This window comes from Triticum dicoccoides, chromosome 3A, assembly GCF_002162155.2.
Source record: "Triticum dicoccoides isolate Atlit2015 ecotype Zavitan chromosome 3A, WEW_v2.0, whole genome shotgun sequence".
Classification (NCBI taxonomy): Eukaryota; Viridiplantae; Streptophyta; class Magnoliopsida; order Poales; family Poaceae; genus Triticum; species Triticum dicoccoides.
The window spans coordinates 43,196,938-43,209,672 of NC_041384.1; the positions used below are offsets into that span (position 1 = coordinate 43,196,938).

Below are 12,735 nucleotides of genomic sequence, written 5' to 3' on the forward strand. Positions count from 1 at the left end.
CTGACGACGAAATTATCGAGTTTACTTAACTTTTCACCTTTCCACTGTACCCACGCGCTGCAATTCCATTCCATTTTCCTAAAGAAAAAAAATCAAAATGCTACTCAAAGAAGCATCGGTATTCATTTCATTCCTGCGGCTAAAGCATCTGTATTCTAAACTCCCCCTCCGAAGTTTTTCTCTAATGCGATGCTTTGTGTTGCTACACAGAGCATAGGAGCCGGCCGCTGCTTCTACAAGTTCATGGGTTTTTATAAGGTGATGGATAATGGAGGGGAATCGATCTATTACTGCTCTCCGAAGTAGTAGCAATTTCGATCGAATACAGGGTTCAGTTTCTTGCAAAAAGGGAAACTACAGGAAGATATCTAGGTAGCCGCCGCCGGGTTCTGCCTTGATCCTCTGCATGCCCCTTCTCGTGGGCGAGTTGCGCTTAAGTAGATGAGGTCTTGGTCGCTACCCATTCTGGGCCGTAGTAGCGAGAATTGGGCTTGTGTCCGCGGCTGGGCCACGCACTCCTGGGCTGGACCTCTCCTGCAGGTGGGGCTCCTTCGTCAGCGACGCCGACAGTTTTAACAAGTTTCCTCTGCTAATACAGAGATACAGAGGAGGCGGCAGGATTTGCTCATGGTGTGACGCCAATGGATGTAGAAGGAAGAAGATTTCGGCACCCCGAAAGATTTGGATGTATTTTTCAATTCTATAAGGTTGTTTCTATAACAACATGTTTTACTTAATATATGGCATTTGACTTTTTTAAATAAAGTAATACAATGTCACCGTCACCTACACTAAATCGACTCTTGTTTCTTTTCCGGCGAGGAGAACAAGCATAGATCCTACACATTGGTGGAGATGCACAATCAACATCCCTAATGTTGTTGTTTTTTAGTGATCAAGAGCAACACTCTCTCCATTCGACTTTCAAGGTTTTATTGGACACTCCCTCCATTCTGATATATAATGTATATTTCTCTGGTGCTAAGTCACATTTTTAAGTATGATCAAGATTATAGTACATCTTTTTTTAGTTGTATAGTACATCTATCATTCTATGAACTTGGTCAAACTGATGAACACACTGTGAGTTACAATGATGTTAAGATCATTGTCTCTTTGTCTAAATTTATTATTCCATAGCAACACACGGGCATTCAGTTAGTATAATGTACACTTCTCCGGTGCTAAGTCACATTTTTAAGTGTGATCAAGATTATAGTATGTTATAGAATATCTGTTAGAGTACATCTTTTTTTAGTTCTATAGTACATCTATCATTCTCAGGTCAAACTGAAAGAAATTTAACTTGACACAAGATTAGTCCTTCAAAACCCGAATAAGGAGAGTATGTCGGAAGACATGGAATCGACCACAAGATAAAGAGGTCAGTCATGAAGTTTATGCTAGCACATTGTTCATCTAACCGTGTAGTGGTGCTCTTATACTTTTCAAACAGAATAAATGATATAAACGACACGGTGAATTATCAATATAAGGAAGCTACATAAAAGTAGACAATCCTCATCCAAGAAAAGAGTCGATGTATTCCAGATTGCCTAGATATAGGGATGCAGATGGATGTGTCCGCAAGGGCCCACGACCATGCAAAATTGATGATTTTGTTAATTAGCTTGGTTTTTAAAGTAGCAGTAATTAGCCTATTTCCGGTCTCGCAGACCCGTCCGTCCCCGTGCCTCCCTACCCAGAAAGCCTTTTCCTGGAATGTCATTTCCAAGTCATACCTAGAGAGAGTGTTGTCCCTCGACATAAGCTGGTGGTTGCTGACTTCGCTTTCGGATTCGTGGCCAGCGGGATAAGCGTATCAAAGTCACTAGAACAAAGTGGTGGAAGCTCAAGGGGGAGGTAGCTCAGGCGTTCAAGGAGAGAGTCATTAAGGAGGGCCATTGGGAGGAAGAAGGGGATGTGGATAATATGTGGATGAAGATGGCGACTTGCATTCCTAAGGTGGCCTCTTAGGAGTTTGGAGTGTTCAGGGGAAGGAGAAGTGAAGCTAAGGATAGCTGGTGGTGGAATGATGATGTCCAGAAGGCGATTCAGGAGAAGAAAGATTATTTCAAACGCCTATACCTGGATAGGAGTGCAGACAACATAGAGGAGTACAAGATGGCGAAGAAGGTCGCAAAGCAAGCTATCAGTGAAGCAAGGGGTCGGGCTTATGAGGACCTCTACCAGCGATTAGGCACGAAGGAAGGCGAAAGGGACATCTATAAGATGGCCAAGATCCCAGAGAGGAAGACAAGGGATGTTGGCCAAGTCAAATGCATCAAGGACGGAGCAGACCAGCTCCTGGTGAAGGACGAGGAGATTATGCATAGATGGCAGGAGTACTTTGACAAGTTGTTCAATGGGGAGAATGAGACTTCTACCATTGAACTGGACGACTCCTTTGATGAGGCCAGCAGGCGTTTTGTTCGGCGAATCCAGGAGTCTGAGGTCAAGAAGGCTTTAAAAAGGATGGAAAGAGGCAAGGCGATGGGCCCTGACTGTGTCCCCATTGAGGTGTGGAAAGGCCTCGGGGACATAGTGATAGTATGGCTAACCAAGAATTTCAACCTCACTTTCGGGCAAACAAGATGCCAGAAGAATGGAGACGGAGTATATTAGTACCAATCTTCAAGAACAAGAAGGATGTTCAGAGTTGTATTAATTACTGTGGAATTAAGTTGATGATCCATACAATGAGGCTATGGGAGAGAGTCATTGAGCACCGCTTAAGAATGACAAGCGTGACCAACAATTGTTTTGGTTTCATGCCTGGGAGGTCGACACTGGAAGCCATTTTCTTGGTATGACAACTTATGAAGAGACACAGGGAGCAAAAGAAGGACATGCATATGGTGTTCATTGACTTGGAGAAGGCCTATGATAAGATATCACACAATGTCATGTGGTGGGCCTTGGAAAAACACAAAGTCCTAGCAAAGTACATTACCCTCATCAAGGACATGTATGCTAATATTGTGACAAGTGTTCGAACAAGTGATGTCGACACTAATGACTTCCCGATTAAGATATGACTACATCAGGGGGCAGCTTTGAGCCCTTATCTTTTTTGCTTTGGTGATGAATAAGGTCACAAGGGATATACAAGGAGATATCCCATGGTGTATGCTCTTTGCGAATGATGTGGTGCTAGTTGACGATAGTCGGATGGGCGTCAATAGGAAGTTTGAGTTATGGAGACAAACCTTGGAATCGAAAGGTTTTAGGTTTAGTAAAACTAAAATCGAGTACATGAGGTGCGGTTTTAGTACTACTAGGCGCGAGGAGGAGGAGGTTAGCCTTGGTGGGCAGGTGGTGCCTCGGAAGGACACCTTTCGATATTTGGGGTCAATGCTGCAGAAAGATGGGGGTATTGATGAAGATGTGGACCATCGAATCAAAAGCCGGATGGATGAAGTGGCGCCAAGCTTCTGGCATTCTCTGTGACAAGAGAGTGCAGTGAATGTCATAAAATCCAAAAGGGAAGTTCTATAGGACGGCGGTTCAACCCACAATGTTGTATGACGCTGAGTGTTGGTTGGTGACATGTTCAATAGATAGGTGTGGAGGAGATCGCACATTGAGATGGATGTGTGGTCACACGAGGAAGGATCGAGTCTGGAATGATGACATACGGGATAGAGTTGGGGTATTACCAATTGAAGAGAAGCTTGACCAACATCGTCTGAGATGGTTCGGGCATATTCAGCGCAGGCCTCCAGAAACTCCAGTGCATAGCGAACGGTTAAAGCGTGATCAAGAAAGGTCGGGGTAGACCGAATTTGACATGCGAGGAGTCTGTAAAAAGATATTTGAAGGATTGAAGTATCACCAAAGAACTAGTCATGGACAGGATGCGTGGAAGCTTGCTATCCATGTGCCAGAACCATGAGTTGGTCGCGAGATCTTATGGGTTTCACCTCTAGCCTACCCCAACTTATCTCTACTATTAAAGGGGGATCTGCCGTCGTCGTGGTGATGATTCGACCTCCTCGTTCGATCCCCCCGCCTCGTACGACCATCTCCTCCCTTCGTACGACCCTCCCCACGTAAGGAAATAGGGCGAGAGAGAAAAAGAAACGGAGGAAAAATGAAAAGGAAACCACGAGCACACAACCCCACGACCCCACGATCCAATCCCCGACGCCCTCGCCCCGAGAGGCCGAGAGAAATCTCCCCGCTTTAGGTTCCGCCCTGCGGTCTTCCCGTCGCCGTCGATTGTCTCTCGCCTCGTCCAGTCCATGGGCCTTTCGCCATGCCAGCGATGCGCCAGGGCCGGGATCAGTACAGCGCCTGCACAGAGTGGTATGAGCGCAGCGCAGCCAACGCCTCCTCTCCACCCGCCGCCGGTGAGGACTCTGAGGATGGCTAACGATGACGGACCGACGGTTTGCGCCTTCCCTTGTCGTTCCTCCCATGACCTCCTCCCGTTTCTCACTGCCGCTCCTCCTTCTATGATGATCAGGTCTCTTTTCATCATACAGGCAAGGAGACCATCGATCGGAACCGGTGCATGACGTGTGGCATGCCATTGGAGAATAGTGAACCAAGTCCATGGATGAAGAATCCTTAGCACCGGCCTATGTGGCAGCATTAAACTGTTCGTGTGAAGGGACTCATCATTGCTTCGACACTGATTCAGTAGGAATCACCAGTTCACCACCGCCGCCGCCGTTGAAAGCGTGTAGAAATAGTTTTTTTTTCTATTCTCCTCATTGGTGTTCCCATCCCTTCCTATCGACTCATGCAGATTCCCGACATGTCCGTAGTTTTGTTTGTTCAGATGCAGGTTCTCTCCTAGGTTTGGTGGTGCAGAAGCCAGCAGCGTTGGCGTGCTGCAGCAGTGCAGCCTGCATGTCATGGATGTGAAGAAGCAAGCACGAGGCCGGGCTGTCTAGCAGCAGGACACTGTATTTCTCAATCCTAAACCCCGCTCTCCTTTCTTTATTTTTTGTCGCTTGATCTGGATTGGCGATTGGGATCAATTCGAAAATGTAGGCCAAAATTACTCTTACTGTATATTGTTAATGTAGCAACTAAAACGAGTAAATTACGTGATGCATCCCATTTGGACGGAGAACATATTTATATTTGGAGGAAGAATACACATGAAAACAGAAAACATCTCTCCCTCTCACACAGTAACAATATTTATAGAGATGGTAGAAAGACGTCTTGCAGACATTTGAACAAACATGCATGAGCAAAACATTAAATTTCATGCAGATGCAAACATCAGTTCTAAGCAACGGAAAAATATATGTTTTGGCGAGTTCCCAGTTTCCTACACGCCTAACATGGTTGCATATTTAAGTCGAAAGAGGGATCGACCTTCAACGTTGCCTCGTCAGGTTGTTTTGTTCCAACGAGGTCTAAATCCATTCCCCCGTCTTGTGTCGAGTGCCTTCTTAGTACTAATGTTTCCCCTTAGTGACATTGTCTATTTGGTGTCTTTTTTTGTACAAAATTACTTCATGATGTTCATCCTGCTAAGCTGCAGGGGTAATAGTGCTTCCAGTATTTGTAATTTTGAATCACAGTCATAGATCAGATGGCTTAGTAATTAGTATGTGACAGAGGCTCTTTGCTCCAATCAATCAGTGGGAGATCAAATAGCTTAAGCTTTCCGTACACAATGCAATGTAACTAGAATAGTAGTCTTTATCTTTTAATCAGTTTCCCAGTTATATTTCTTCTAGAGTTTAGTTTTTACTTTGTGATTTATTGGCATTTTGTTAGATGATACTCCCTCCGTTCGGAATTACTTGTCTCGGAAATGGATGTATCTAGAACTAAAATACATCTAGATACATCCACTTTTCGCGACAAGTAATTCCGAACGGAGGGAGTACATGCTTCTAATTACAGTATAGATCAGGTCTAAAATCAGGATACATGACAGCTGCAAAGCAAATATATCAAAGTTGCTCGGGTGGATCTATTGTGGTTCAAGACTTCAAGTTGCTCAGCTGGATCTAATCAAGACAACTTTTTGACCATCTTCCATTTCAACTGCAGCAATGTGGGGTGGCGCATGTGGAGTAGGAGGCAGAAGAGAAGATGGAGAAGGTGGTTATTCCGGGCTTACGTTGAGTGTTCAATATGGGGTATATGAAAATACATGAGTTGAAGAAGATCCGGTACTGGAGATAAATGACTGAGGAGACGCATGACTTAAATAAAAAGAGTTGTGAGAATATGAAATGAGGAAATTACTGTTTCTGATTGAGTCTTAATCTAAAGACGACATTTGTATGACGCTTGCATTCACGAATTGAAGAAACTGCTATCGAACATCTTTGTTGGTTGCAATTATCCTACAAACATCATCATTTCAAAAGTAGCAACACATATTTTATTCTTAAAAAACATATTTATTCCTTCTAAAAACATATTTTTATTCCGTGGCAACGCACGGGCAGCCAGCTAGTTTAGGACTAAAGACTTTGTTGTTGTTTGTTGTTGTCGTCATTTCCAAGTCATCAATATTCCTGTTGTCAGTTTTATCACCAGAGAAACTCCAACCTGAATAGTTAAGTCAATCAGAATAAGCCCGATTAACGCTTAAGTTCAGGCCTAAATTAAATCGCACCTTCTTTCAGAGCTGTTGACTGAGTGTGTGGGAAGGACGACCAAGGAACAACTCCTTGTGCAGACTTCTGACTATCTGGTCAAATCATAGTCCTACAATGTGCATACTCATATGGCGGGCAAATGGAGGATTTACCGGCAACAGAGTAATGAACAACCAATAACTTTTGCTTTGCTAGTACGTTGTTTCACAGAAGATTCAATACTAATCAGACTAGCCTTCAGGTTCACATAAACATCAGAGGAGCTTAACAGATCAAGTGCAGCAGACATTTCATGTTTCTGCATCAAACCTGTTTCTAAGATACGCGGTAACTAGCTGCCACTAGAGCTAATATAATTGCAAAAGCATCACTAAAATCAACAAAAGGCTTGCGCACTGCCGCACGAGCACATTCTACAGATCCTAGTGTAATACAGCATAACTTCACAGGATGTTAGATGGAGCCGTCGTCTTCTTCAGAACAAGCGGAAGCGTGTCTCTCGGGGCAGTTGCGGAAGTCGTGGTCGACATATTCCTTACAGAACCTGCACAGCCTTCGGGTTTTTTGTGGCTTTGCCTGGTACGCACAAAGGATCTAGCCAGTGAATACATACAAGTGCTTGTAAGTGGAAAAAAAATGTTTTAAACAGAGGACATGGCATGGTCATATATGACAGCTAAATGGATGATTTACTGGCAATACAAGAAAGAATACCACCAGGACAAGTCATGTGCAGCTTCTAAAAATTATTCCATTGTAAAGATGCGATAGCCCCTATATCAATTTTTTGGGACATGTCAATGAGAAATATTACTCTATGGAACTTGCTCGATGAATACATTTTATAGCATCCTACTGAAACTACATGTGATGGCCCTAGGAATATAAGGCCTAAGGCAGAATTCAAAGTAGTAATTTGTAATACACAGAACATCTACAGGCTGCTCAATAGTACTAGGACAGTGGCATTAGTTACTCAAACATATTTGCAAATTTGCTTGTGAAGAAATTAATCTAGAGGCATGCTGGTACGAGTATAGCATTCTGTGTAGAGCTTACGGTCTTCGTATAGTACTCATTCTCAGCTTTCAACTCTTCAAGCTGCTTCTTCAGAAACTCATTCTCCTTTCTCATAAAATGCAATTCTAGCTCGAGTCTCCGAATCTGTTCAGCCTCAAGCTCTTTCGTCTTGCGAACAAGCTGCAGCCTCAGCATCTGATTCTCAGCTCTCAGACACTCACCTGCACTGATACAAAATATTACCGAGAAATGGCATGGAGTATTTTGAAATATGCAAGTACAAAGAGCTAGTGATGATGCTTTTTATACCATAAGCATTTTTCTTCCAGATCTTAATTCCAGTCATTTGCTCTTTGCTGGGTGCCACTGTTGTTTTCCTCTTCCTTCCTTGCTGCCCACCTCCAATCTTGTCCTCAAAAACATACCCCTCTGCATTTGAAGTTTTGAACATTCCATTCACACACACTCAATGCAATCAATCTCAGAGATAACGAAGCCCACATTCTACTCATGAACTGCATAAATGGATGTTGTGTATTATAAGTAACAATTGCAAGCCGGGGTGATCAATACTTCTTTATACCTTGATCTTCTTCGTTCTGGATCTCATCTCCAGAAGCCCGTGGTGTATTTAGTTTGGTGGCTGGTTCCTTCCCTGCAGCCCATCTTCACGCTGAAAATGGCTATCCTCAGAAATCTCCTCCGCAACTGAAATTTGCATTCGCACCACCACTCAGGAGTCAAAATCCAATCAATCCCATAGTCATAGTGATAAGAACTAGTGATGATGTATTGTGAAACATGCGAGTACTAAGAGCTAGTGATGATGTTTTTATACCATGAGCATTTTTGTTCAGGATTGCAGATCCAACAGTCTCCAGTTTGCCGGCTGTCACGGTTGCTTTCCTCTTCTTTCCTTGGAACTCACCTCCAACATAGTTATCCTCAGAAACGTACTCTGCATTTGAACATTCCGCTTATGCACCACAGAAAATTCAATCAATCAAGCATGGATATTGTGTTCTATAGGTACCAATTGCAACAAGGGGCGATAAATTTATACCTTGACCTTCTACGCTCTGGATCTCAGCTGCAGTAGCCCGCGGTGTGTTTCGTCCGGCGGCTGCTTCTCTCTTCATTCCCGGCAGCACACCTTCAAGCTGAAAATGGCCATCCTCAGAAATCTCCTTCTCTGTAACAGAAAATTTCATTTGCAACACCACTCAGATCTCAAAATCCAATCAATCTACAGTCATAGATATAACATCAATTGCATGGCAAGTCAAGAAAAGTGTCTTTCTACACTGCAGCTAGTGCTAATTATAGTAGTGTAATTCTTAAATTCTACAAGGTGTGCACTAATTGCAGGAAGATTCGCATGTCCGATGCAGTGCCACCACAAGCTCTGCTCCGGGGAAGTGATCTCTCTTAATACATTTGGAAGATCGTCGATTAGGATTCAAACTGTGGAATCGATGGTTTCAACGGTTTTCTCGACAAACCCTAAATTAGGGACTGAATTACTGGAGCCCCCAAATTCCCCAATCTATCCGCGAAGCATTCTAGAAGCTGCTCGCGATTTCAGTACCTCCAACTCGACATACGAGATGGTGAAAGCAGGAATCGAAAGCAGGGGGTGATCGTTCGCGGCGATCTAAAATGGAAAATAAATTAATGCTGCCGCCAAATCAATTAAGCAAGTGAGTGTCCCGCTTAATTACCATCGCAATCGCGGGCGGCGCCGCTGCAGCCCTCCCTCCCGGCGGGCGCGTGGGCGTCCGGCTCCACCTTCCGGTGGCACTCGCCCGCCACCACGCCCGCATTGCCTTCCTCCTCCGCGCCCTGCCCCCCTTGCTCGAAATCGGAGTCGGAGTCCACCATCGGCTCATCCTCCACGGCGCCGCCATTGTTGAAGGTCTCCCACCACTTGTTGAGCTCGTCAGGGGCGGCGGCGGCGGCGGCGTCGGCCATGCCGACGGGGCGATGCCCGCCGGCGTTGATTTCGGAGTTGCAGCGAAAGCGGAAGGCTGCTCTGCTGCGCGCCTGGAGGCCAGTTGTGATTTGCGAGTCGTGCCTGGCCTCTTAGAGCATGTAGCTAGACCAAAAAGAATGAGGCTATGGTATGGAGTTTTCATTGTCCACCGCTAAAATCTGAAGCTATCGTTCGGTTCGTCCTTTTCTTTCCGTGACGCACTGGCCTCTCTCTCCCATGACAGATGTCACCACGCATTTTCTCTGTCCCGCTTTTTACTTTTTCTCACCTTTTCATGGAGGACCATGCTCTTTCTCTCTTGGGCACCCGCTTCCTGCAGAAGCAGCACTGACACCTACGAGGCTGCTGGTTTTGCTCCACGCTGGAGTCCGAACCTAGCTGGCCCGTGGAGCAGCAGGTCTGGGGCTACCCGTTGGCCTTGCCCTTAGTGGGTGGTGGGTGGTGGGTGAGCAGTAAAAGAAACTGCGTTTACATCATTTTTCACCTCCCACCAAAAGAAAAAAAACTTGATTTTCCGCCCCCACGCCAACACGCTGCAATTTCATGAAATATTTAGTTTTGACCCAAAGACAGGGGCATGCGCTGCAATTGTTGCGGAAGACAATTTTGCAACACACATGATGTTGCAGAAAAAAAGACGCGAACGACACATGGCTGAAGGCAAGAGTTTCCCTTAAAAATAATTAAAGTGGGACATTTTTCCAACAAAGGTGATTTTTGTGATCGGGACATTGGTGTTCTTATTTGCACAACATTTATAAAACGTGATTTGGTGCATCTAGTTTTCGAGAGAGATAAATCACACCGAGGCCTTGTTTTGGCACTACTGTTTTTCCACCATCAAAGGGTCTAGAATTCAGAGGAGATTTGGTTATCCCTTCCCCTTCACCAAACCTCTCAAACTCTCATAAGTATGGAATCTATAATCCTAAGTATTATTGCACTGTCCTGAAAAAAAAGTGGTTGCACTGGATTTTCTCTAGCCCTCAAGTTAGGTCAACATGTGTGTCGTCATCGGAACGGATCATGGAGGTGCACGCCACAGCAACACTGCTTATACATAGAAGGACGCAAGTGGCTGGTGGCTCTATTCTATACATATTTTTAGAGCTCAGTTGTTGCATATTATCTTCATATAGCATGTCTATTATGCATGATTTTCAGTTGTTATTACTCTTTTCACTGTGAGCAATGCATAACCTTTAGTCTTTGTTAATTTTTATTAGTTTTCTTTGTTTTTGTGTGTTTTATAGGTAATGTGAAACTCCCATGGACTTAGCACGATGAAAGGGATCAAAACGAAGGACTTTCAGACACCATACTTAGGCATTTCGGAGTGTCAAAAATGATTATCTTCCAAAGTGATTGAATTAAGATCTAATACCACTGATACATCGACATCATTCACGTGATTCCAACGAGTCCATGAACGTCAAAAGCCCAATTCGCACGAAGAAATGGCGTACTAAAGGGTCTAATGCAAACGACAGAGCATGGTACGACCACACAGGGTCATACATGTGGTCGTACTACAGCCAGAATATCCCGAAATCACTCAGATTGCTTCCTTGTCCATTAAGGGATGTATTGGGAAAGGTTCTGGTTCATCTAGAGTGTTTGGATTAAAGGAGAGAACTTACATTCGCAGAGGAGACCGTGGAGGCCGGCTATATAATCACCATCAACCCTAGCGGTCGGCAAAGATCATCAATTATCCATCTCTCCCACGCCCAGCCGCCATCCACATCAAGAGGCACATGGGGGTTGTGAAAAGCCCCCATCTCCATCTATTCACCAATGCCCCTTCTCCCTTCCCCGTCACGGTCTCCGTGATGGGCTGTAACAACTCTTGAACCTCCTTTTTATGTGATTTTACTTGAGTAATTATTGGCTATGGGTGTTGTCGCGTAGTAACCGGTTATTTGATATGCATCATCTATTTATGTGTGTCCTCTTTGTGTTATTATTTACCTTTACGATAATTTAGTGATTGGAGATGTCTGATTTATTGGCGTATTTAGAGACATCTAACTCCCCAGTCCACACATGGAGTTGATAGGTAGTTGTGCGATCTGATAGACCTCCAGGTGACAGGTGTTGGATCTTAAGGGGCACATCTCTTACCTAGCAGTAAACGGTTATCCATTGAAGTTATTGCCTTTGGTTCGGTCTTTGTGACCTTAATGTCTTCCGTTAGCTGTTGCGTGTATGTTACGACAAGTAGGACAATTGAGTTGTGTCAATATGACACGGCTTTAGTGTTGAAAATATGCCCTAGAGGCAATAATATTGTATTATTATATTTTCATTTTTATAATTAATAGTTTATACTTCATGCTATAACTGCTATGATCCTGGAATATGCGATTCAGTGGAAAACTCATATGCACTTGTGGAGATAAACGGTAAAGAATAGGTTCTAAGTCTTGCCTCTAAGACTAGCTCAAGTATTGTTGATGATCATGTTTTCCGGATCTTAGGATATCGTTAAGTGTAACGATAGTAAAACAATCTTGAGAATATGACGTTAAAAGAACGATCATATATAATCGATCCAAAACTTGTTTGTTATATTTTGAGATAATATCGTCTGAAATCAATTGTTATAACACAAAGTGTTAGCATGCGTTTTAGTTTCTCAGACCATGAGAGTATCGCAATCACTTCCTACCACACGTTGGACTTTGGGGTTGCTCAAATGTCATCTGTAACACAGTGATCATAACGACAACTTACCGGTCCATCGGAAAGTCTGACAAGGGACTGGATAGCTCGAGTGGGATTTGCTCCTCCGACGATGAAAAGATATTCTTAGGGCCCTCTCAGCGTGACGACATCCATCATCATGTGGCCATACATAGGTGCCTACATCACGGGGATGCCAGAACACTTCAACGAGAAAGAAGAACAAAACCGGTAACGAGGGCAATGGTATAGTGATCATGGTGATGACTCAGGAGGATACCGATGCACCCCGGGTTTTGTAAACTATCGCGAAGCAAAGGGAACATCACATAATAACCAAAGGATCACTTGAATGTCATTCGTGTAATCATAGGGGTCGATATGTCTTGATAACCCACAAGTATAGGGGATCACAACAGTTTTTGAGTGTAGAGTATTTAGCCCAAATTTATTGATTCG

General features: G+C 44.0%; 1 protein-coding gene across 1 annotated transcript; it reads right to left on the bottom strand.

The window, feature by feature from the left end:
* Positions 1 to 6,741: 6,741 nt before the first annotated feature.
* On the bottom strand, positions 6,742 to 9,680 carry LOC119266946. The gene is made up of 5 exons (XM_037548232.1): positions 9,320 to 9,680; positions 8,662 to 8,790; positions 8,437 to 8,574; positions 7,638 to 7,819; positions 6,742 to 7,154 (listed from the first exon to the last, which is right to left on the bottom strand). The coding sequence occupies exons 1-5, from the start codon at positions 9,567 to 9,569 to the stop codon at positions 7,032 to 7,034; spliced, it is 822 nt and encodes a 273-aa protein (XP_037404129.1). The 5' UTR covers positions 9,570 to 9,680; the 3' UTR covers positions 6,742 to 7,031.
* Positions 9,681 to 12,735: the final 3,055 nt, after the last annotated feature.

Coding starts and splice junctions, on each gene's coding strand:
- LOC119266946 (XM_037548232.1), bottom strand. CDS start 9,569: ATGGCCGACGCCGCCGCCGCCGCCGCCCCTGACGAGCTCAACAAGTGG. Junction 7,820..8,436: donor CCTGAACAAAAATGCTCATG/GTATAAAAACAT, acceptor GTATCAGTGCAG/GTGAGTGTCTGAGAGCTGAG. Junction 7,155..7,637: donor ATGAGTACTATACGAAGACC/GTAAGCTCTACA, acceptor TGTGCGTACCAG/GCAAAGCCACAAAAAACCCG.